General features: G+C 37.6%; 1 protein-coding gene across 2 annotated transcripts; it reads left to right on the top strand.

Annotated features, from left to right (window-relative positions):
- The first annotated feature begins 18,241 nt into the window (after positions 1–18,241).
- LOC121970133 (ras-related protein RABC1-like) lies at positions 18,242–25,788 on the top strand. 2 transcript variants are annotated; one of them, XM_042520629.1, is made up of 7 exons: positions 18,242–18,468; positions 18,525–18,702; positions 19,070–19,138; positions 20,026–20,091; positions 23,330–23,451; positions 23,596–23,724; positions 25,432–25,788. In XM_042520629.1, the coding sequence occupies exons 2-7, from the start codon at positions 18,564–18,566 to the stop codon at positions 25,537–25,539; spliced, it is 633 nt and encodes a 210-aa protein (XP_042376563.1). In that variant the 5' UTR covers positions 18,242–18,468; positions 18,525–18,563; the 3' UTR covers positions 25,540–25,788. The 2 variants fall into 2 exon arrangements, with proteins under 2 accessions (XP_042376563.1, XP_042376562.1); XM_042520628.1 differs by having other exon boundaries at positions 18,277–18,468; positions 18,544–18,702.
- The last annotated feature ends 11 nt before the right edge of the window (positions 25,789–25,799 follow it).

The raw sequence follows: 25,799 nt of genomic DNA, 5'->3' as shown, positions 1-25,799 counted from the left end.
TAAAAATTTTGTACAAATGTCGAACCTTTCCTTAAATAATTTATTGTGTTCTTTAGAAGTTAAATTAGGAATCGCAGACGGAACTTAACATCATTGATTCCAAATTTAACTTATCTGTTCTTAATGGTTTAGTTTTGAACAGCAAGCGGAACTTAACACTATTGATTCAAATCCACCTATGTTATTAATTCCATTAAATATTAATTTCCAAAATTGTCTTCCAGGACTACATGGCGAGGCACATGACCTTCTTGGATATGGGAGCAACCACCACCGCCTAGACAAAGCCTTTTAAGGAAAGCTAATATTTAATTTCCTTAAATAACTCTAGGTTTAACCAAAAAGAACAATCGAATCACAAATTCAAAAAATAAAACAAAAGAAACACCAATTCGAAACAAATCCGAAAACTCTAGAATCATATGCCTCTTGTGTTTGGTATTTCCAAAAATAACTATACAAAGAAAACTAGTATGATGCGGAAAATAATTACTAATTATACCTTTCTTTGTAAGCAAATAACCTCTTGATCTTCTACCGTATTCCTCTTCTAATCTCGGACATTGTGTGGGCACGATCTTCCGAGATGAGAACCACCCAAGCCACCTTCTTCTCCAAGTAAGATTCGGCCACCACAATAACTCCATGAAAGGATGAGGTTCGACCACCACCAAGCTCCAAGGGATGCTTCCTTTCTCTCCTTCTTCTCTAAGCTAGAATCCGGCCACCTTCAAGCTCCATGAGATGATGAGGTTCGGCCAATGAAGAAGAAAGAAAAGGAAGAAGGAATAACATAGGGCTGACCACCATCAAGGAGGAAAAGAGAGGAAGAAAATAGAATAGAGTCGTTAGCCATGAAGCCACCTCTACCCCGTCTTTTATAATCCTTGGTCTTGGCAAATAAGGAAATTTAAATAAAAACTTCCTTAATTCTTTTTCCATGAAAAGGAAAATTTATTTAATTTACAACAATTTTCTCTTCTCAATTGTAATGGTCGACCACTTTTTAAAAATAAAACAATGAGAGTTTTAATTAACACAAGAATTAAAACTTCCTAATTTGTTTCCGAAAATTTATAAAAAATTTCTCCAATAATTTTTCCCTTCATGGTGGATTGTAAAAAGGAGTTTTATAAATTAAAATATTTCTTTTAAACATGTGGATGATTTCCAAAAAGGAAAGTTATATCTAAAAATTAAAATCTCCTTTCAATCTACAAATAAGGAAAGATATCAAATCTTTTCTTAATCTTTTGTAAAAACTTATAAAAGAAATATTTAATTTTTAAACTCTCTTTTAAATCATGAACATGGTTAAAAAAGGAAAGTTTTCTAAAATTAAAATCTACCTTTTAATCTACAAATAAGGAAAGATTTCAAATCTTTTCTTAATCTTTTGTAGAAAGCTAAGGAAATATTTAAATTTCAAACTCTCTTTTAAAACCATGATATCCACATAAGAAATAATTTTAATAAAAACCCTTTTTTATTTTCTATGTAGCCGGCCACACCTAGCATGGACTCCAAGCTAAGGCCGACCACTAATCTTGGCTCTATCCTAGGGTCTTGGCCGGCCCTAGCTTGGGTTCCAAGCTAGCTTGGCCGACCCCATTAGGATGGGTAAGAAGTGGGTATGTGGTGGGTATAAATATCTATATACAAGAGGCTATGATAGGGACCGAGAGGAGGAATTGGTTTTGGTCTCCCGATAAAATTAAGCTTCTCGTGTTCGCCCTGAACACACAACTTAACTTCATCAATAATAATTCATACCACTAAAGAATTATTATTGAACTACCGCACCAATCTCAAATTACATTTTGGGCTCCTTCTTATTATGAGTGTGTTAGTCTCCCTGTGTTTAAGATGTCGAATGTCCAGTAATTAAATGAGTTACTGACAACTCACTTAATTAGTATCTTAGTCCAAGAGTAGTACCACTCAACCTCATTGTCATGTCGGACTAAGTCCACTTACAGGGTTTAACATGACAATCTTTATGAGCTCCTCTTGGGGACATTCTCAGCCTAGATTACTAGGACACAGTTTCCTTCTATAATCAACAACACACACTATAAGTAATATCATTTCTCAACTTATCAGGCTTATTGATTTAAAGAGATAAATCTCACCCATTGATAAGTCAAAGAAATAAATACTAAATATATGTGTTTGTTATTATATTAGAATTAAGAGCACACACTTCCATAATAACTAAGGTCTAGTTCTTTTATCAAGTTAGTATAAAAAGAACTTACCTAAAATAGTCATACTCAATACACTTAGAGTGTACTAGTGTAATTTATTAGTCAAGATAAACTAATACCTAATTACACTGCGACTATTCCGATGGTTTGTTCATTTCCATCTTAGTCGTGAGCAATTGTTTATAATTTATAAAGAACTGATAACATGATCTTCTGTGTGTGACACCACACACCATGTTATCTACAATATAAATTAATTGAACAACCACACTTAACAAATAAATGTAGGTATTTGACTATTGTGATTCTTTATTTCTAAATAAATGTTAATACAAAAGCTAGGCTTTTAGTATACACTCTAACAATCTCCTACTTATACTAAAAGATTATGCTGCCATAAATGCTGTCATACATCTGATTCCCAACCCTTCAACATGCTCATCAAAAGCTCTTGCCTTAAGGACCTTAGTGAAAGGATCTACAGGTCATCACCTGATGCAATCTAGGTGGCAACAACTTCTCCTCGTTTATATGATGTCTCGTATTGGGTGGTACTTACGCTCTATTGTGTTTACTTGTCTTATGGACTTATGTTTCTTCAAGTTTGCTACTGCACCACTATTATTACAATAAATTGTAATAATTTTTGGATAAACCAGAAATCATATCTAAGTCCATCATGAAGGTTCTGAGCCATACAGCTTCTATGGTTGCCTTAGAGGCTGCCACAAACTCAGCTTCTATGGTGGAGTATGAAAAACATCTATGTTTAACACTCCTCCATTGTTATGGCTTTACCTCCTGAAGTAAACACAAAACCCCGATGTTGACTTACTACTATCCCTATCTGATTAGAAGTCAAAATCCTTGTTACCCACAGGGATCAAATCATCTGCCTAGTAAACTAGCATATAATCTCTAGTCCCTCTAAGGTACTTTAATATATGCTTTACGGCAGTCTAGTGTCCCGGTCCTGGGTTACTTCGATATCTGCTAACTATGCCCTGGGCAAAACAGATATTCAGTCTCGTGCATAGCATACATAAGGCTTCCGATAGCCGAAGCATAAGGAACTACCTTCATTTTCTCTATCTCCTTTGATGTCTTCGGAGACATCTCATTAGATAAAGCTACTCCATGCTGAAAAGGTAAGAAACCTTTCTTGGAGTTTTGCATGCTTAAAATGAACAAGGATTGTTTCGATATATGAAGCTTGGGATAAGTAAAATATTCTTTTATTGCGATTCCTTATTACTTTTATCCCAATAATATATGCATTCTCCCAAGTCCTTCATATCGAATTGTTTGGACAACCATACCCTTACTTCTGACAACACTTTGATATTGTTTTCAACTACCAAAAATGTTATCTACGTATAATACAAAAAATACCACCACATTTCCATTATACTTCTTGTATACACAAGACTCATTCGGTTATTAAATAAATCCATAGGTCTGGATTACTTTATTAAACCGGATGTTCCAAGACCTTGAAGCTTTACGTCAGTTCATAGACTGATTGAGCCACAAGATGCTCTTTGCTCTATGCAATGAACCCTTCTGGTTGCTATATATGGATATTTTCTTCAAGACTTCCATTAAGGAAAGCTATCTTGACATCCACTTGCTAAATCTCATAGTCCATATGAGAAGTAATAGATAAAAGAATCCGGATAGACTTAAGCATGACTACCGGTGAAAAAGTTTCCTTTTTCAACAAGCCTTGTTTTGAAAGTTTCTACCTTCCTGTCTATCCCTCTTTTCCTATTGTAGACTTATTTTCACCCAATGACTTTTACACCATTTGGTGATTTTATAAGCTCCCAGACTCTATTAGAATACATATATTCTAATTCTGTATTTATTGCTCTTTGCAAAGATGTTACATCTTTATATTGGAGTGCTTCGTCATATGTCCGGGGATCAGGTTCATGTCCACTAGGGATCAAGTCCAAAGACTCTCCCAAAACATGAATCTTTTAGGTTGTCTAACAACCCTCCCACTACGACGAGACACTTTCTGTAATTGTGTATCATTTGTGATACGTGTTGTAGTTTCTTGTGATATTTCATCTTGTGCAGTTGGTACTAGATTAGACGTGTCCTTTAATTTCCTTAAGAATAATTTTTACTCATGGGCTTGTGGTTCATAGTATAGTCCTTTTCTAAAATCGGACATTGGTGCCAACAATGACCTTCCGATTTTAAGGACTATAAACCTCTTTTCGTTTTTCTAGGATAACTCACAAACAAGTGAACTCATGTCCAACTTATCAGTGTCTCTCATGTGCTAGACCACCCAAATCCGAATATGCTTCATACTAGGCTTATGTTAGAGTGTATATTAAAAGCCTAGCTTTTGGTATAAACATTTATCTAGAAATAAGAATCACATTGGTCAAATGTCTACATTTATGATAAATGTAGTTGTTTAATTAATTTATATTGTAGATAACATGGTGTGTGGTGTCACACGCAGAGGATCATGTTATCAGTATCTTATAAATTATAAACAATAGCTCACGACCATAATGGAAAGGAACAAACCATTGGAAGGTCGTAGTGTAATTAGGTATCAGTTTATCTTGACTGTATAATTACACTAGTACACTCAGAGTGTATTGAGTAGGACCATTTGAAGTCGTTTCTTTTATACTGACTTTATAAAGAAATAATGACCTCGGTTATTATGGAAGTGTGTGCTCTTAATCCTAATATAATAACAAGCACATATATTTGATATTTATTTCTTTAATTTATCAATGGGTGAGATTTAGTTCGATGAATCAATAAGCCCGATAAGTTGGGAAATGGTATCACTTATAGTGTGTGTTGTTGATTATAGAAGGAAACTGTGTCCTAGAGATACTAGGTTGATAATGTCCTCAAGAGGAGCTCATAAGGATTGTCATGTTAAACCCTGCAGGTGGACCTAGTCCGACATGATAATAAGGTTGAGTGGTACTACTCTTGGACTAAGATATTAATTAAATGAGTTGTCAGTAACTCACTTAATTAGTGGGCATTCGATATCTTAAACACAGGGAGACTAACACACTTATAATAAGAAGGAGCCCAAAAATGTAATTTGGGATTGGTGCGGTAGTTCAATAATAGAGCTCTAGTGGAATGAATTATTATTGATAAAATTAAGTTGTGTGTTCAGGGCGAACACGGGATGCTTAATTTTATTGGGAGACCAAAAACCAATTCCTCCTCTCGGTCCCTATCGTAGCCTCTTATTTATAGAGTACTATACCCACCTATACCCACCTTCATACCCATGAGAAAGGGGCCGGCCAAGCTAGCTTGTGGTTCAAGCTAGGGCCGGCCAAGCCTTGGTTCATGGGTGGCCGGCCCTAGCTTGAACCCAAGCTTAGGTGGCCGGCCCCCATTAAATTTAAAAGAATTTTAATTTTAATTTTTATTATGTGGAAGATATAATTTATTACAGAGAATTAAAATTAAAATATCTCTCTTTAAAAAGATCTACAAAAAGATTAAAAGAAAGAGATTAGATCTCTTTCCTTATTTGTAGATTGGAAAGATATTTTATTTTTTCTCTCTGAAAATTTATTCACATGTTGAAAATTAAAATTATAGAAAATTTTTTTTATCAACCATGAAGGGATTTTAAAAGGAAATTTTATTTTTTAAAATTTCCAAAGACAAAAAAGGAAGTTTTAATTGTTGATTAAAATTATCCTATTTGCTCTACATGAGGTGGCCGGCCACATACAATTAATTAGGAAAATTTATTTAATTTTTTCTTAATTAATTGTTGTCAAGGAAAGTTAAGGAAATTTTATTATAAATAAATTTCCTTATTTGCCAAAGCCAAGGAATATAAAAGAAGGGGTAGGGGTGCCTTCATGGTGAACAACCTCTATTATTTTTCTCCCTCTTTTCCTTGGTGTGGTGGCCGACCCTTCCCTTTCTCTCCTCTCCTCTTGTTGGCCGAAACCTATCTTCTTGGTGGAGCTTTTGTTTGTGGCCGGATCAAGGAAGGAGAAGAAGGAGAGAAAGCAAGTCTCGTCTCTAGCATCTCTTGGAGCATTGGTGGTGGCCGAAATTCTTCATGCTTGAAGAAAGTTATTATGGCCGGCCATCCTCTTCTTCTCTTCCTCTTGGTGGTGGCCTAACCTTCTCTATTGGCTTGGAGCTCTAGTGGTGGCCGGATACTACTCGGAGAAGAAGAAGAAGAAGGAGAGAAAACTTGAATCCCTTGGAGCTTGGTTGGTGTTTTGTTCTTCGTCCTTGGTGAAGCTTCTTTGTGTTGGCCGAACCTAGCTAGGAGGAGAAGAAGGTGCTTGGTGGTTTCTCATCTCGGAAGATCGTTGCCCACACAACGTCCGAGGTTAGAAGAGGAATACAGTAGAAGATCAAGAGGTCTTTCTAGAAGGTATAACTAGTAATTTTTCTTTCCGCATCATGCTAGTTATTTATGGAAATAATACCAAATACAAGAGGCTTACGATTCTAGAATTTCGAATATGTTTTTCGATGTTGTGTTCTTTTGTTTTTTCTTTTCCTTGTGATTTGATTGTTCTTTTCGGTTAACCTAAAGTTATTTTAGGAAATTAAATATTAGCTTTCTATAAAAGATTTTGTCTAGTCGGTGGTGGTTGCTCCCATATCCAAGAAGGCCGTGTGCCTCGTCACGTCAGTACTGGGAACCGATTATGGAAATTAATATTTAATGGAATTAATAACTTAAGGTGATTTGGGTCGAACGTGTTAAGTTCCGTAGGAGATACAAGTCAAAACCTAAAAGAACAAATAGATTAAGTTTTGGATCAAACGTGTTAAGTTCCGCAGGCGATCCAAAATTTAATTTAAAAGAACACATGGTAGCTAGGAAAAGGTTCAGACCTTTGTACAAAATTTTTGTACAGTGGAACCTCTAGGTTTTCCGAGTAGCAACCAACAGCTTACGTCCATTATGCAATTCTATGGGAGTAGAGAGTTCTGACTTAGAAGGTACTATGTTCACTTCCGTTTCCGGTGTATATCCTTAAAATGAATTTGGTAATTTTCTGAATAACTCATCATCGATCTAATTATTCTATAAGAGCCTTATACCTTCTTTCTACTACACCATTCTGTTGGGGTGTACCGGGTGCAATTAGTTGGGATTAAATCCCGACTTCTGATAAGTGACTCCTAAACTCTCCTAAGAGATACTTGTTACTACGATTTCACCGTAGTGTCTTGATACTTTTATTTTGACGTTACTTCTCATCAGCCTAGTACTCTTTGAACTAATCAAAGCACTTAGACTTGTGGCGAGTCAAGTAAATGTATCCTTATCTCGAATAGTCGTCTATAAAAGAGACGAAATATTCGAAATAACCTCTTGCCTGGATAGTCAAAGGTCTACACAAATCTGAATGAACCAATTCCAACATATCTTTGGCTGCATACCCCCTAGACTTAAAAGCTTCTTGGTTATTTTTCCTTCCAAGTAAGACTCGCAGGTTTGAAAGATTTTCCACTACCAATGAACCCAAGAGTTCATTGGTTATTATCTTTTGAATCCTACTCAAGTTAATATAACGTAGCCTTAGATGCAAAAAATATGATTGGTTCATTTCTGAAGGTTACTTTCTCTTATTAAAGTTAGAAAATATGTTATTAATTTTCATTTATTGCATCGTGGGAGTTATTGGATTATAAATTGTCAACCAACGTATCAGAACAGATAACTTTCCTATTTTTCTTGATAACAAGTTTGTTATCAAAATAGACAGAATATCTATTCTTTAATAGTTTAGAAATTGAAATCAAGTTTTTTCTAAACTTAGTACATAAAGACAATTTCTGAAAATCCATATTTTATTCCTATCAGAGGATAAACATCTCCCACTGCAACAGTTGCTACTTTTACAGTAGTGCCCATGTAGACTGTGATTTCCCCTTCATATAGTTGTCGGGTTTCCTGGAACCCCTGCAATGAATTGCAGACATGATCAGTGGCTCCCGTATCTACACACCAGGTACCGGTAGATAATACTACTAAACATGTATCAACTAATGAATAAAATACACCTATATTGTTCTTAGTTCTAAGAGAAGAGTCCACCTTAATGTCCAAGTCTTATTTCCAATCATTATAATTGGGACCACTAAGTCTATCCTATAGTATAACAGATAGGGGATTGACCAACATTTTAAATCCTAAGAATCACAAAAATATTTGGTCAATACCAACTCCTTAAAAAATCCCTATGAATTTTGTATGCCACGTTAGTGTGGACGTATACAAATTCAAAGAGGAGATTTTATCCATTAATTTTATTATCGCGTCAACCTTACTTTATGACGAATAAAATTAATAGTTGGTCTTGTCTTTGGTCAAATATTTGGTCAAAACTTTGAATTTAAAATAATATTGATTCCTCAAAACAATATCATTTAAATTCACCAACACCTCTAACACCGTGAATTTTGTATGCTACGTTAGTGTGGACGTATACAAAAACAAACATTTGTAAGAGGAGGGTCTTACCCATTAATTATCTTGTCATCCTTAAATTACCTCAAATCTATGAATTTTATATGCCACGTTAGTGTGTACGTATACAAATTCATTTGTTTATAAGAGGAGGTTTTACCCAATTTATTTTGTCAACCTAACTTTATGACAAAATTACCTCAAACACCGTGAATTTTGCATGTCAGGTTAGTGTGGACATATACAAATGCAGCTCTGAGACACCAGAGACAGCAAAGTGATGAGGGGACGAAGGAAGACGAAACGCTCAAGGCAACGACGACGGACTGCCTTTAGGGCTTATAAATGGGGTTTTCCTAGGGAATATCGAAAGATGAGTTGAGTATATTTTTGGGTAAAGAGCCCAAGGCCGTCCGATCACAGAACGACTTGCTCTTCTGGGAAGCCGTGTACAAAAAGGAGTGGAGTCAGCGGCGTCATACGACATAAGCAATAAAGGCGTGGGACAGGTGTCACCCCCCTAGGAAGCGTATTAATGATGGACGTGATAAGGAAATCATGAGATGAAGCGGGCATACGGAAACGTCTGCCGCGCGATCTTCTCGGGAAGCGGCGAAGAAAATTGGCGGGAAATAAATTCGAATGTTGCAAGGCCACAAGACATCCTTTTCTTGAGGGCTGAGTAAAATTTTAATATTTTTATCTTCACAATACATCTAATACTGTATATCTCTTGACTACAGACGAGGGCGAAGTGGTCTCTTCGAGCGATCCCTGGTTGGGAACTCACCCCCAGGTTGGCAACACCTGTTCTGGTCAGGAACTCACCCCCATGTCGGCCACATATGTTCCCAAACGGGTTTTCATAAGAATTCCCGGTCGGCTGTCCCAGACTCTCGTCTCAGTGCGAGTTATAAGTAAGCAAGGCTCTCACGCCCAACGACCTTCCCGGTTGGATGTCCCAGACTCTCACCCCAGTGCGAGTTATAAGTGAGCAAGGCTCTCACGCCCAACGACCTTCCCGGTCGGCTGTCCCAGACTCTCGCCCCAGTGCGAGTTATAAGTGAGCAAGGCTCTCACGCCCAACGACCTTCCCGGTCGGTTGTCCCAAACTCTCGCCCCAGTGCGAGTTATAAGTGAGCAAGACTCTCACACCCAACGAACTTCCCGGTTGACTGTCCCAGACTCTCGCCCCAGTGCGAGTTATAAGTGAGCAAGACTCTCATGCCCAACGACCTTCCCGGTCGGTTGTCCCAGACTCTCGCCCCAGTGCGAGTTATAAGTGAGCAAGGCTCTCACGCCCAACGACTTTCCTAGTCGGTGCAAGGATTTTCTTGGTCAGTCCTTCTTATATTCGCCGAAGCAAAATGCAACAAGACAAGTTCCCATGCCTGACTGGTCAGTAATCTATATTTCAAGGGATTTTGCTAAATATGAAGTTTCGCAGGCACATTCTCAAGTCGCAAGCACATCCTCAATTGTCTCAATTGCCTTGGCCGGGAGAGCATATGTTATGAGGTAAGAGGAAAGTGGGGTAAGCAGGTTAGCCTTATCATTTTTGTTATCTTTGCTAGATATATTAGAGAAATGCAAGTGCTTCATAGAAATATAATGATGCCCAAGCAAGAGGGTGTGGGGTTATACCACGAGTGGAACAGGTTTTATTCTGTTAACAAGTGGTACATTTTTTAAGGGTCTACATTGCTACCAGATCCAGAGGCTTGATCCTTTCTAGCCAGATGAGCTTGAGCCTTAGTTAGATCTGCCTTAGTAAGATCAATGGCACGCTTCAGTTGCCCAATAGTCTCGTCTTTGATCCGTCCCTCCTCTTTCAGGAGAGCCACCTCATCCTCATGTTTCATCTTCAAGTAAATAATATAGTGAACCTGGCTCTGGAAATCCGATTGAGCTTTAAGTTTGAGAGCAATTTGAGCCTGGGTTTTAGATTTAGCGGCCAGCCAGAGGTTTTCCATTTCGTGAGTAAGGGACACTTGAAAATCTCTGCTCGCAGTCATCTCCAGCAAGGCTTCTTCTTTTTGAGCCAATGACTCCGTCAGATGGGCAATTTGCTGAAGCGCAGAAGCAAGCTCGCTGGTGTCTATTGCCGGTTCCATGGAGGCTTGGTGCTTTATTAATAAGAGGATAGCGTGAGGCAAAGAGAATAAGGGTAAGCTTGGACCTTTTATAAGGAAGGAGGAGATGGAGGGATTTCCTTGGAATTTGAGTTGATGCTTGGAAAACCGTGTGACATTTATGGGAAAAGAGTACGCTCGGAAGATGAGGAGTCAACATGCGCATAGAATGAGCTCGTTTATCTCCTAGGACAGCGAGAAATTCTACAAAAGATGAATGGAAGACAGGTCGGCAGAGGATATGAGACCTAGATCAGGTAACAAAGGGACTGGGGTCTAGTCAGTCGGACTAGAGTCTCCTTCGACTAGACTTGAGGGGAAGGCTTGTGATACGGTGCATGGTCGTGGGGTCAGTAAGATGATGTGGTTAGGAGTCAAGACCACAGGAGGTCAGAAGTCAAGCCTACGTGAAGGTTAGAAGTCAAACTTACGTGGAGGTCAGGAGTCAAGACCACAGGAGGTTAGAAGTCAAGCCTACGTGGAGGTTAGAAGTCAAACTTACGTGGAGGTCAGGAGTCAAGACCACAGGAGGTCAGAAGTCAAGCCTACGTGGAGGTCAGAAGTCTAGCTTCTATGGAAGTCAAGTCAAGCTTGTGTGGTTGTGGTCAGAGTCCCAGGTGACAGGGCAGTCAAAGGATAAGAATCTAAGTTGGACCAGATCTAGCCACGATAGCAATCAAGAACGGGGTCCACAGGCCAAATACAGCTAATGAGAAGGCCCACAGGCCAGGTAAGGGCGCAGAAGGAAAGGCCTCGGGCGAAACACAGTGGGCCAGGAAATAGACCTGGCGTACAAGTCGGGACGTACAAGTCATGGATAACAGTAGGCAGGTACAGGTCAGGGAATAGACTTGGAGTACAGGTTGGGACGTACAAGCCATGGATAATAGTGGACAGGTGTAGGTCGGGACGTACAAGCCATGGATAACAGCGGACATAAGCAGGTTGGGAAACAGACCGGTCATGTAGGTCAGAACGTACAAGCCATGGATAACAGTAGACAGGTGCAGGTCGGGAAACAGACCTGGCGTACAGGTCGGGAAACAGACCTAGCGTACAGGTCGGGACGTACAAGTTATAGATAACAGTGGACATAAGCAGGTCGGGAAACAGACCGGTCGTGCAGGTCGGAACGTATAAGCCATGGATAACAGTAGACAGGTGCAGGTCAGGAAATAGACCTGGCGTACAGGTCGGGATGTACATGCCATGGATAACAGTGGATAGAAGCAGGTCAGGATACAGACCGGCGTGCAGGTCGGAACGTACAAGCCATGGATAACAGTAGACAGGTGCAGGTCGGGAAACAGACCTGGCGTATAAGTCGGGACGTACAAGCCATGGATAACAGCGGATATAAGCAGGTCGGAAAACAGACCAGTCGTGCAGGTCGGAACGTACATGCCATGGATAACAGCGGACAGAAGCAGGTCAGGATACAGACCGGGCGTGCAGGTCGAAACGTACAGACCATGGATAACAGCGGACATAAGCAGGTCGGGAAACAGACCGGTCGTGCAGGTCGGAACGTACATGTCATGGATAACAGCGGACAGAAGCGGGTCAGGATACAAACCGGGCGTGCAGGTCGAAACGTATAGGCCATGGATAACAGCGGACAGAAGCATGTCAAGATACAGATCGAGCGTGCAAGTAGGAACGTACATGCCAATGGATAACAACGGACAGAAGCAGGTCAGGATACGGATCGGGCGTGCAGGTCGTAACGTATAATCCATGGATAACAGTAAACAGATGTGGGTCGATATACGGACCGATCGTGTAGGTTGGAACGTACAGGCCATGGATAACAGCGGATAGAAGCAGGTCATGATACAGACCGGTCGTGTAGGTCGGAACGTACAAGCCATGAATAGCAGCGGATCGAGGCAGGTCGGGATGCAGACCTAGCGTCCAGGCACTACAGGACAAACAAGCCAGGGAATCGTAACTGCTCATCAGAGAATGTTAGAGAATAATCAGTGTGTCAGGGAATATGCTAACAGTCGGGGCTCATTACCCCTTTGGTTATGTCGCCAGCCTATGAGGATGTGTCGCGTGTCATTCACCGCAAGACAAAGCCTGACAGCTGACATTCCCTGACACCCGCTAGACCCTAGAAACATATGTTGTAATATAAAAAGGGATGCTTTGTCCCTTATGCAGGTACGCTTACTCGTCATTTCTCACTAGTTTCGTCCTTTCTCTGTGTTTTCTGGGGAAAAAGTACCTGACTTGAGCGTCGGAGGGCCTGACCCGGGGACTTTTTCCCTGGTTTCTGGTCTCTAACGACTCGTGGGCTCGTCTGAGTGTGTGTAGAGTTATATTGTCATCATCCTGGTCATCCTCCTTAGTCATCCGCCCGTGCGAGCCTTTCCGAGGGGTGCCAGGTAGATCAGAAGCCGCCGCGGCTTTCCGTCAACTTCCAGTACACCAATGCCCGCCTCCATCCAACTCAGCTTCAGGACGGGATCAGTCGGGATGTGCGATTCTTGATGGGTTGAAGTCCGGATGTACGATTCTGGTAAGAGCCTAAGATGTTCGATTCTCGATTGGGGAAGTTCAGATGTGTGATTCCGAAAGGAAGCCCTGGTGGGTTAGATTGGACGTCAAAGAGGTAATTTGACATTTGGTAAGTGGAGGTTGTTGGACCGTTGGACCGGCTAGAAGGGGGGTTGAATAGCCTAAAAAAAAAAAACAAACAATCCTTCTCGAACTCTTAAACTAACACTTGCATAAAGTAAATTAGCAGTAAAATAAAAAGCAGAAAGAAGAGGCTCACAACTTGACTTGGTTACAACCAAGGAGGTTGTTAATCCAAGGAATGAATGTACACTAAAATATCTCCTTCAGGCGGAGAAGCCTCTTACAGCAGTGAAAGCGCAAAAGACAGAAGTTAAACTAGAACAGAATTGCACAAGTGTTTGGAATGTAAATCTCTGAGTTGATTGAAAGCTTCTGAACCAAGGCTATATTTATAGCCTTGGTCGGGGCGCCTGGAAGGGTTCCGGGCGCCCTGGGGGGGATAAATTTTATCCCCCAACATTCAGATCGAGTCAAAGCTCAATCTGGTCAAAATTCAGGTTCCGGGCGTCCCTGACAGTCCCTTGGAATCGTCGCGTGTTCCCTTCTCGTCCGCCGGCGTACTCATTCGTAGTCTTCGTCCCTCGGACGCATCACGTGCCGTCCTTCTCGCTAGCTGCACCTCTTACTCCCCGAGCAATCTTCCGCTCCGGCTTTCGTCCCTCGGAACCACCGCACGCTTTCTTCTCATCCGCCGGTGTACTCTTCCGTAGTACCTCGTCCCTCGGACTGTCGTCCTTCTCGCTAGCTGCGTCTTCCGCTCGACTACCTGTGCTCCTAAGCTCCTGCACACCTAGACACAATGTTAGAAACACACAGGACCTAACTTAACTTGTTGATCACACCAAAACAACCTTGGGGTTCCAACAGAGGTAAGTCACTAGAGGAGAGTGACTCAGTGTGGACACGTCTCGGTTGAGGGGACAGTAGGCGTCGGTCCAATTTAGATTCATTTTAGAAACCTAAATTGAGACCCTAACTAGATCCTAGTCTCAGAGAGACAGGATCAAATTACTAAACTACTTATTTTTATTGTGCTAACTTTATTTTGCAGGGTCTATTTTGTTTGTATTGGACTAACACATTTTATAAGGCAAAAGAGCATAAAATGCCTTAGGTGAACAGTACTCGAGGTGCCTTCCATACGACGAAAGGTGTCTTGAGTATTGTTCATGGAAGACACATTCAGTGGGATAACTCGAAGACCTTGATAACGATAAGACACTAGTTTTGCGAGATAATTTTTGCCTATGGAAGGTGCCTTCAGTGCTATGGAAGGCGCCTTCAGCACTCTTGAAAAGAGTGTCTCGACCAAGGCTTGAAGATAACTGATATACAACTCTTCTATAAGCTTTTGCGTATCCGTTTGACGCTCCAATCACTCCAACTTTGTGTTGCTGCTCTACTACGACGTTGTTGTACCAGACTACTGTTGAGGAGTTGTTCAACACCAAGCTCAATCCGACCATCTTCAAAAGTGTTGGGTAATGAACGTTTGTTATTGCACTTAATTATTGCTTAACAGAAAGTGTAACTTGTTACACTTATCCGAGTTTTTGTTGTACTCGATTCCCTCTTCTGACGGTTCCGGAAAAAGTTATTAGTGGATTACCCATCGATAGGTCTGAGGGACCTGGATTTTCGAGTAGGAGTTTTTGAAGGCTCCAAACCAAGTAAAATTGCTTGTGTACTTGTGTTTTGGTTTTTTTCTTTCTATATTTAATTCTACTGTGTACTCACTTTGCAAAATAAAAAATTAGAGTTTTCTAAAATCACGTGATTCACCCTCTTTTCACGTGTATCTCAATCTAACAGTAATATTGTTGGGGGAGGATGAGCGGAGGACAACAACTGGAGGAGCGGGGTGAGTGAGGCGGCTAAAGTTGAAGGAGAATTGGAATGTGGTCTAGGAGTTGAAGACAAGGAAGGTAGAAGTAAGAGTTAATGTTCATAGGCGGAGTTATAGCTGGTAGCTAAGAAAATAATAAGTAAAAAATGTAACAACATGTAGCAAATTTAATCTGAGTGAATAAGAGAAAGAAGAGATTGAGATAAGAGAAAAAAAAATTCAATCTCTATTTATAATTATAAAAAATAAAAAATTAAATAAATATATAATTGAATTAAAAATAAATTTATAAGGTAAAATAATCTTGTCAAAATATGGAGAACGAAGGACAGAGATACCATAAATTTGTGTGACCACGTCTCCAAAAACATACCGGTAAATTAAATATTTTGAATTAATAAAAAAAAACAGAGAAAACACTAGCAACACGTTTTTTTTCTCGGACTTGGTGTTTACATGCGTGGTCGGGGAATCTATTGATTGGTCTTATTTTAGTTTTTTCCTCCTTGACATGGTATCAAGGATGAAGGCACTCAGGACTGAGCTATAGCCTAAGAGAATCCATAAATGGCTGTATCTTTTATCTAGTGGGATACAACTTAATTATTATTATAGTAGCAGTATTTATTATATATTAATGTTGTAATTCTTTAGGTAGTAGGTGAAATACCAAGGTCTTTTTGAAATCTTTATGGACAAATTAAGTGATTTGTAAATTGACTAAGGGGAATTTAATATATTTTTGTCCAATGAAAAAAAATTAAATTGACTATACTAATATTGTAAGTATCTCAGATTAATTTTGATGTGATTAACTGAGGTATGTTAGGTTATGTGTTATTTTGATGTCTTATATCTAAGTGTGCAGAAGTTTATGAACACAAGAAGTCAAACGGAAAACGCGGTGAGCGAGAAGTGTGACACAAGAAATGAGTCGACGGGTTCGATGCATTCAAGAGACGAAAAACTGTGAAAGAATATACCGGTAGATGAGAAGGACGCACACGAAGTGTTCGAGAGACAAGAAGTGAGGGAGGAAGCCTGCTCGAGGAGAAGAATGAAGTTGAGTTCAAGTGAGCTCAATTCTGGACGGCCAAAACATCACCCAAAGAAGCGTGAGGAAAAGTTAACCATTTGGAGGTTAACTGGATGGGTTGAATGCGACTCCAAGTTAGTTGGAAGCATCTCCAAGATGGTCGGAGACACCTTGATGAAGGTTGGAGGTGCTCTCACGTCTCTTGATGGAGGCGCCATGATGGAGGCTGAAGGCGCCCTTACACCTCTCTTAGAGCCGTCCTGGAGCTTCTATAGAGGTGTATCCGAGAAATAGTAGCTATTAGGCTACCGTTGAAGAGAGGATAATTTTTATCCTCTTGAAGGCGCCTTGGATACCTTTGGAGACACCTTAGCTCAATGGTAACTTATGAGCTATAAGTGCTATAAATAGTACCTTGGAACTATAAGTTCAAAATAAATCATTGTATTAATCTTTCTAACTATTTATGAGCTTTTAAATATCATAAGAGATTACTCAACCTTCATGAAAGAAATTTTTAATGGAATTTTTAATTATTTTGAATTAACAACTATCTAAATTATAACTAAGTAAAATTTCTTAACGTTTTTTACTTTTTGATATTATTTTTATGTTAGCTATTTGTTCTTATGTCATTGCAAAGTTCAAAGTAAAAGATTTTTTTTATTCTTTTAAGATTATTCATCTCCTTAGAAGGTCTATCTGAACCTATAAAGATATCTACAAAGACCTTTTTATACTTAATTGACTTAAGAGTCATTAAAATTTAATAATTATTTTTGAATCAATTGACTAGAAGCATTAAGGTAATTGAAATTATTATTTATAACAATATATAGTGTTTAAGCACTTTAAACTCATATTTTAACATCTTAATTTTCTTGTACTTAACTTATAAGTACAATCCAAACTTTCAACTGAATTTTAAAAGACTTCACATATAATCTTAATTGGCCAATTTTTTTACGTGCTAGAGTTGTTTTAAATAAAGCTATAAATTTCCTTGACATGTGCAAAATACAAACTGGACGACCATGGACTGAAGTATCTATATGCAAAAAAATTTATAAATTTGTCTTAACGACCAGAGTGCTCGGCTCAGATTGGAACGACTCTACAACGCCGGTGAAGAATGCAGAGGTCAGTTGTAAGGATGGCAATGGGCGGTGCAGGCGGTGCGGGTGGATTTGTCATCATCCTTATTTCGTGTTATTTTTTTTATTTTTTTTTTTGGATTCAGGATTCTTCGAATCTCAATCCACGAGATCAAATATCATCCCATCCCATTTTCAAATTTAATTTATATTATTATTATTAATATTAAATTAATAATAATAATATTATTATTATTATTAACATTTTCAAAAATATTAATATTAATATTAACACTATTATTAATAATTTCTAAAAAAAAATCTTATTATTATTTAATAATAATAATAATAATAATAATAATAATATTTAGGATGGATTTGGGGATGAAGATAATATTTTCATATTCACCTTGAACCCATTCCATTCCTGAAAAAATTAAAGATTGTTATTTCTATTTCAAATTTTCTTCACGGAACCTAAAATTTATGGGAAAAATTATCATTTCTAATTTGTTGATGTGACGCTTTGATCACCTCGCGAATGATAGTAAAAATGGAAAACTTGAATTATAAAATAAAATTTAAAAAATAAAATTATTATAATAATTTTAAAATAAGTTTGATTAAATTAAAAAATATTTTAATATAGTAATACTTTATTTATAATAATTTTAATAAAATAAAAGTATATATATTTTTTTTAAAAAAAACACTGCAACGCAGTTTTGACGATAGAAGAGCGTCAGCCTAAGAAAAATAAAATAAAATAAAATTATACAGAATATTTTTTTAAAAAGAATTAAAATATAAAATTAACGACTTTATAAAGCAACCTGAATTTCTCCTAATTACAGCTTCCCGAATAACCTCATTTCTATAATTAATAATCCACCGCTTCGCTGCCGCTGTCTCTCGGTAGTTGAGTCGGTCGCTTTCCTCACCGCCCAGCCACCGCGATTCTTCTCTCTCTCTCTCTCTCCTGTTGCTGTTTTTTTGTTACTTTATCCCCTCTCACCGATCACACCCCGGCGCCTCTCGTTTCTTCCAGATCGAGCAAATCAGTTACAACTTCTCGTCTTCCTCCGGCTTCCACTCAATTCCTTGATCCGGGTACATTGCTATTGTAGAAATTTTTCATCTTGTTTTTTATTTATTGGTTGCCCTAGTCTGTTTGTCATGATCTAGGACTTTCGGATCGCAATTCGATGGATTCGTCTTCCTCGAGCCAACCGGAGTTCGACTACCTGTTCAAGTTGTTGATGATCGGAGATTCGGGAGTGGGAAAGAGCAGCCTTCTGCTTAGATTTACTTCCGACTCTTTCGAGGATCTTTCTCCCACTATAGGTGTCGTATTGCTATCTTCTTCTTTTGGTGATAATTTTTGCTAAAATTAGCAGGATAAAGATACAGTGGGGACAGTTTAAAAAATTCAAGTATGTTACCAGAATCTTTATCGTGTGTCGTGAATTAGCATCTAGTTGTGCTGCCGATTTATTGTCACTTCGTTTTGTATTGAACTTATGTAATCAGTAGGATGAAATGTGCGTAGTAATCCTTTTCTGCCAACCACTGGGAGATACTAAGTTGAATTAGGTTCTGGTACTTTCTTTCACTTTCTTAGGAGAAATTATTTGCTTGTGATTCTTCTGAAGAAATTGAGGATTTTTTTTCTTCTCTCTGATAGATCATTAGTTTCAATTTTTCTATACAGGCGTGGACTTCAAAGTAAAGATGGTTACATTGGGAGGAAAGAAGCTTAAGCTTGCAATGTGGGATACAGGTATTATTTGGTATTAGTGTCTTATGCATGCAGAAAATTTGCAATTGTGTCGTTACAAATTTGAAATTACTAAGCCTAGGAAGTCTCTCTCTCTCTCTCTCTCTCTCTAGATTGTTGTTCCTTCACTTCCTCATCGAGAATGTTTTATGCCTGTGATCTGAATCATATGAATGAATATATAGTAAGAGAAAAAAATAAATTAGGGAATCAAAATTCCGAATCTTAACAAAAACACCTTGTATTGTATGATATAGTTGAAATAAAAACCTGTACTTTTTACTATCTATTCCCCGACAAGACAATTTTTCTTTGCTACATAGCTATCTTATGGCTGTGAATCAATAAAATGTTCTTGAATAAGCTAGGTACTTAGCTTGTTATTTCCATTGGTATGGAAAAATTTATAATAAACAAGATTGGATGTTTGTATGCTCGGCTCGTTAATATTTGTTTAAATAGAGCTTGTGTTTGCAGACTTGTCTAAGACTCTTTCATGGTGCTGTTTCTTGTATTTTTTAATTCAAATATATAAAGAATATAATACCTCTATATATTTATGATACAATTTGTGTTTATTATTTTGATATCTTACAATTTTAAATTTCCAAATTATCTAGAACATGTTAAGTTTCATCTATTGAATATTGGGCCAAGTAATAGCTTGAGGTTGTCTCAAGCTTGATAAATTTTTTAATAAACAAGCTTGAGCATCTTTTTTTAACTCCATAAGATAAATGAATTGGCTCATTTATAATCCTGCCTATCTTAATTGAGTAGTTATTCCAACAACTAGAACCTCTGTGTTTGAGATTTCGATGTCAATTTAAGATTCAGTAAGTTCTGTGCTGTAATTTTTATGAATAGAATTAAAACATTCTATTTTTCAGCTGGACAGGAGAGGTTTAGAACTTTGACAAGTTCATACTACAGAGGAGCGCAAGGCATCATCATGGGTATGGAGCCATTGGTCATACTGTAAAAATTGTAGTCTATTATCCTTTTACATCAGTTTTGTTAGGAAAAAATCACTTTCCAATTAAACTATGATATTATTTTATCGTATTTACTTGGGTTCAGTACAATTTTCCCTAGAGGGATAGTGCAGTTTAACTTTGCCTGATGAAAAATTTTCAATTTGAGTTTAAATCTGCTAGTATTTAAACCTAAATCTCTCACTTAATCCACTTGATTGACTCAATTTGAAATAGATCCTCATCTTCTGGTTTGTAGAAGGTTTGGGTGAAGACCTCGCCCACCTTTTCTAGGTCCCTGGGGTCATGGTGCCGCGGTAGGACATCCAGGTTGTCTCCCAGGCACCCGCGGTTCGAACCCCAGCTACGGCGTATTTGCAAGAATTTTTCCTCCAAATGGGGGGCGTAATCAAAGGATGCTGGGCTTCTGGGCTGGCTGCCGCGTGCGCTTCCCGATTTATCCTGGTGGCTGGTGGAAAACTTCCGTGGGACCGGACCGGTCACCCCCAGAGATAGTCAATGAGGCTAACTGGGATTATTCTTCTTAAATTTGTTGAGTAACATCCCCAAGTAAACGGGGAATGATGGCTACAACAAAGGTAGTCTTGTCAGCTCCAAATCTGAATAGACTGATATCGGTATCCCATTCAGTTCTTCTACGGTAATAGAACAGAATCAACACTGTGTGAAGAAGGTGCCTGCAGCCAACATCTCCCACTCACAATAGACAATCATCAAAGGCCAGAGAACAAGCAATGGCTGCCTCAGTGAAGAGCAAGTTGTCAAGGATGTCGCAGATGCTGATCTAGGTTGATGATTAGGGGAAGCAGGATCTTCAGGGTTGAGATGAGAGATCGGAATAGAAGAGGGATTTAGCAATGTTCATGTAACGAAATTAGTCCCTTTAAACCTTCGATCCATTCTTATTACAGAAAATTGTTTGTTTTTTGCTGTCCTTACGAAAATGGGTTAGAAATATTTAGGAAAAAACATATTTACCAATATCTCTAGTGGTTCCGTGGTAACATGACAAATATTTTTCTCCATAGGCAAACTGGGATTCCCCAATGTCTTAGGAGGAAGTGTTTTACCTTTTCTTTCTCCTTTGACACCATCCTATGCTGCTTTTTTTACAGTTAAGAAAACTTGTATTTCAATGTATCTTTTTGTTAGAGTTTTATGCTTGCATGGTGTATATTCCTTCAATTCGTTGAAGTGCAACACTTTCAGTGTTCAGATGAGGCTAGATTTAGATAGATCTAGACATTGGCATGAGTTGAATCACTTGTATTGGCGTTAATATTGCAAGGCTAGTATGCTTGATTTCTTGGAGTGGATACAGATATTTGGACACAAAAGTTAAGGCTCACATAATAGATCCTTTCATGCGAGCAGTACTATCATGCTAATGGCGCCCTAATTCATCTACTTTCCACATTCTGAACTGTCCCTTTAATTTATTTCTCTGATTTTGTTTTTGGCTCAACAGAAATAATGCTCTAGGATATTAAAAAGCTCTTCTTTAGTGGGAATTATGGCTTTCTTTGTTGGCAACATAAAATGTATGGTGTTCGTTCTGTTTCCATGAGATATTTTGATCCTTTCTTTCATGTTAAATTTTTTATGAAATACCAATTTGTAAAACAAACAACTACTTGAAATATCTAAACTTTACTAGACATATTTTAACTAAGCCTTGTAATTTTGTCTTATAATTTACACTGGAAAGATACTGAACAGTTTTCTTGGGAATATAATGGCTATGCAACTATGACATTTTAGGAATAAATTAACTGGAAGGAAACCTGTTCTAGACCACAGAGTATCAACACGATCTTATTGAGTCTCTGGGCCATAGGTAAAACTAAAACATATATATCTATTTTAATTTAGTTGGTAGTTGTCATTTAAAAAAATAAAACAATTTAATTCTATAATTTTTCAATCAAACTATTTCACAAATAAAATCTAATTGTTTGATTTTGCCCCTGTTTAAATTTTAAAAAGTAACCTATAAAAGTAAATGTACATTTGCCTCCTTTTCAAATTTTAAATTTCTTTTGAATTATTTTCAGTTCCTCAGTTTGATAAAATGAATATCATTCTCATTTTTAATGGGTGATTATTTAGTCAAACAATTTCAGCAAACAACTTAATTATTATTATTATTATTATTATTTTCTGAAAAAATAGATTTATTTATAAACTTAAATGGATGATTTTTTCCTTCATTTTTTTCACCAAATAACTTGATTGTGGTGAGACATTAGATGGCCATTTGGTCCAGAAAAAATGAAAGGGATCAGATTTGGGCATTTTGGAACATGGAGGTCTGGTTTTGGATTTTTCCCAATATCAAGGGCTCTAGTTACTGCTCTAAGATAAATGGGAGTTAATGTTAGAGAGAGAGATGGCAATTGTAAATAAGAAAAAGTGACAAATATGAAGCATTTATCTTTACAATCTTCAAGTTTTCTCCTGTCTGTCTTATATTGACCAATCACTAGTTTCTGCTTCCTTATCCCCATTTGTTTTGGAGTCGGTGCAAATTTTACCGTTTTGTTTTAACACCTTCTCACTCTCAAAGTAAAATGCTTTGAAACTTATTCACCTCTTGGCATTCCTCTCTCTTAGAGTAGATTATTTATTTTACTAAAAATTCTCACAAGTTGTTATTTTCATTCTCATAGATTTCAAAATCCTGTGGCATTTTTAGTTTGTGGGGATGTTAAAGAGAAGATTATATCAAATCTTCAAAATATTATGACCAACTTCATCTTTTCAAGATCTCTTTTGATGATGCCATCAACTTTTTGAATATTAATCCAGCATTTCACATCTTCAAGCGGCTACAGTAGTATCATTTTACTATTTTGTTTGTGAGATCATTTTGTATTTCGTCTAATAAGTTGGATAGAGATGGTACCTTTACTCCATCTGGGGAAATGTTAGAGGTATTGAGTTCATTAGGTATTTTAGTTCCAAGGTTTTACATTTGTTAGATAAATGTGATGTAGTAGTTCTAAGTTACAATACTCCATTAGGTACTTGTACTGTATTTCATTAACCACACTATATTTCTTCCCTCAATTTAGTAATGTTTCTACATTTTTTATTTTTCATTCATTGTTGTTTGTCGTCTTGTTCTTGTATTTGACATTCATGACTTTCCTTTTATCAAATGGTCTTTCTGAAGTTCCATTTTTCCAATATTTTTCAGTTTATGACGTGACACGCAGGGACACCTTCACCAATCTTGCTGATGTATGGGGCAAGGAAATTGATCAGCATTCAACTAATCAGGATTGCATTAAGATGCTTGTGGGTAACAAGGTTGACAAGGTGATTGTGCTTTAATGTCTCTGGAATTGTGTTTGTCCAGCGTGATCATCGTTGATGATTTTATTATATTTTGAAATTATTGAAAACATACTGCTGCAGTTTTTTTATTTCTTTGGCTAGTTAGTGTTTTTTTTTAATTTGCAGGAAAGTGAGAGAGTTGTAAGCAAGAAAGAAGGCATTGATTTTGCAAGAGAATATGGATGTTTGTTCTTAGAGTGTAGCGCAAAGACCCGTGTTAATGTGGAACAATGCTTTGAGGAGCTTGTCTTGAAGGTTTGTTTTGGCCAACTATTAGTATTAATGTTATTTGCAGATTTCTTTATTGAGCAGCATCATCTTTCAGAGCACTTAGGTTATATGGCACTTCACCCCTACTAGTCATGCGATAACCATATCATTTCATGTTTGTTGTTCACATTGTTAACTCCTATTATCAACTTCAGTCTTCAGCACAGAAAATAACTGAATCAAGTGCTGTACCTTAGCAATGCACCCAATGCGTAGTCAATGAAACAGAAGGCTGATCTAAGTGCCCTTCAAAGCATCATTATCTCTAATTGCCTGTTTCTCCTACTTGTTGCTTTTTTTACTTGGGTTAAGGGCAGAAGGCACTTTTTCTAATGCTTTGTTTACTTAACTAGATATAAAATATGGGAGATAAAAAAAATAATGAAGGGAAAATAAGATGTGGAGAGGAAGAAAGAGGCTACAAAATCTCATGAATACGTGCCAAATTGGTATAGTCCCATACAAGGTTTTGAAAAGTCTATGTAGGCAGTGACGCGGTGGATTGAATTCATAGAGTATGTGGAGGCATATGTGGTAAGCATTAAAATATTTTAAATTGATTTATATTGATATCTAGCACATGCAAACCACATGCCATATGCAGCTAATGTCACTGCTATGCAGCCTGAGTGGGGGTTTGAATGGTTCTATGGTCCCAAATTAGATATTTGGTTATAAGATGTTATGGTGTTTCAGTAAGTGACGCGAGCATAGTTTCATCCTTGCTGATAAAATTTTCATCCTTAGTGTTCTCCTATAGAAACAAAGATGAGGAACAATTAAATAATTTCCATCGTCTAAAGGAAATGTGGTGGAGAAATTGCACATCTATCGTTAGTATCTTCTATCTTCTCTATATCTTCTTCCGCCCTATTTTTCTGTACTTGCTGATTTGCAAAGCCTTAGTAAAGGGATGGGGGAGATTGTGTATATTTCTCCCTTCAGATTAATTTTTGTTAATCTTGTGTGATAGTGAAGAATAGGGTGACCACTGACCAAGCAATAGAACTAATATAGAATTTCTTTTTTTTTCTTTGCATTATCCTTGTTTATCTGTAAGTTATTGGATGAAGGTATTTGGAGTTAAAAGAAAGTTTATTTACCTTTTTTTTCTCTTATTTACTTGAAGGAAGTAGACAAGGGTAAGGAATTTAATTTCACCCACTTATTTTATTCTGCGCAAATTGGATGGAAAAGGGGCAAAAACAAGCTTAAGCATTTAGTAAGCACTAATAAGAAAGTGACATTGTTTATTTACTCTTGCTTCTATGTTAATAAACAAGATAAATGAAATAGAGTAGAAGACAATACAATTTTTTTTTTGCTTTTTCTTCACTTAAATGGATGTTTGTGGTGGAACTCAACCTCCTACAAGGCCTTGCAATGTCAATTGATCTTTTCTGGCCCTGTTATAGTTTCTTTCACCTCCAAACCAAATAAATCTCCTTAAAACATGAAAATTGGCCTTAGTTATCACAATTTGTCACTTTTGATAAAGACTGTTGTTTATTTTGGTAGCATATGTATTTACAAGTTGAAACCATCTCCAGAGTAGTAGATAATAGAGAGGGACTCTCTCTCTCTCTCTCTGGTTTTCCATTGTTCTTTTTAAGTTATTTGCTTTGGGATGCGATTTGTCTTTGTTTGTCCATAAAGATATGACACAAACCGAGTCTGTCATTGTTTATGCAGATCTTGGACACTCCTAGCCTGTGTGCTGAGGGTTCGGCAGATGTTAAGAAGAATATTTTCAAGCAAAAGCCATCTGAAGCTGCTGCTTCCACAAGCAGCTGTTGTTGACAATTGGCTCCAGTCTGTCCTAATGCGACATGGTCCTCTTCTCTAACGCATGGGGAGGTTGATAGTGATACATACACCGTTTTACACTACTATGATGAACAAGACATTAAGTTCTGGAATGCAGGATTCTTTTAGTATAGTTGTCGTGTCTGTTGTCTTATTTATAGTCATGATGTTACTTCAGTGAAAGAAAATGAAACAAATGTCCTATTGAAAATTGCTTTAAGAAACCAGCTATATTAATTCGCTCGAGGCGGTGT

This window comes from Zingiber officinale, chromosome 4A, assembly GCF_018446385.1.
Source record: "Zingiber officinale cultivar Zhangliang chromosome 4A, Zo_v1.1, whole genome shotgun sequence".
In the NCBI taxonomy this organism is placed as follows: Eukaryota; Viridiplantae; Streptophyta; class Magnoliopsida; order Zingiberales; family Zingiberaceae; genus Zingiber; species Zingiber officinale.
The sequence above is the reverse complement of the archived record's forward strand: the minus strand, read 5'-3'. Positions and strand labels throughout refer to the sequence as shown.

Excerpts from the sequence above, each read along its gene's own strand:
- LOC121970133 (XM_042520629.1), top strand. The coding sequence starts at position 18,564 with ATGGATTCGTCTTCCTCGAGCCAACCGGAGTTCGACTACCTGTTCAAG. Across the intron at positions 18,703-19,069 it reads GGATCTTTCTCCCACTATAG|GCGTGGACTTCAAAGTAAAG; the intron begins GTGTCGTATTGC and ends TTTTCTATACAG. Across the intron at positions 20,092-23,329 it reads AGCGCAAGGCATCATCATGG|TTTATGACGTGACACGCAGG; the intron begins GTATGGAGCCAT and ends AATATTTTTCAG.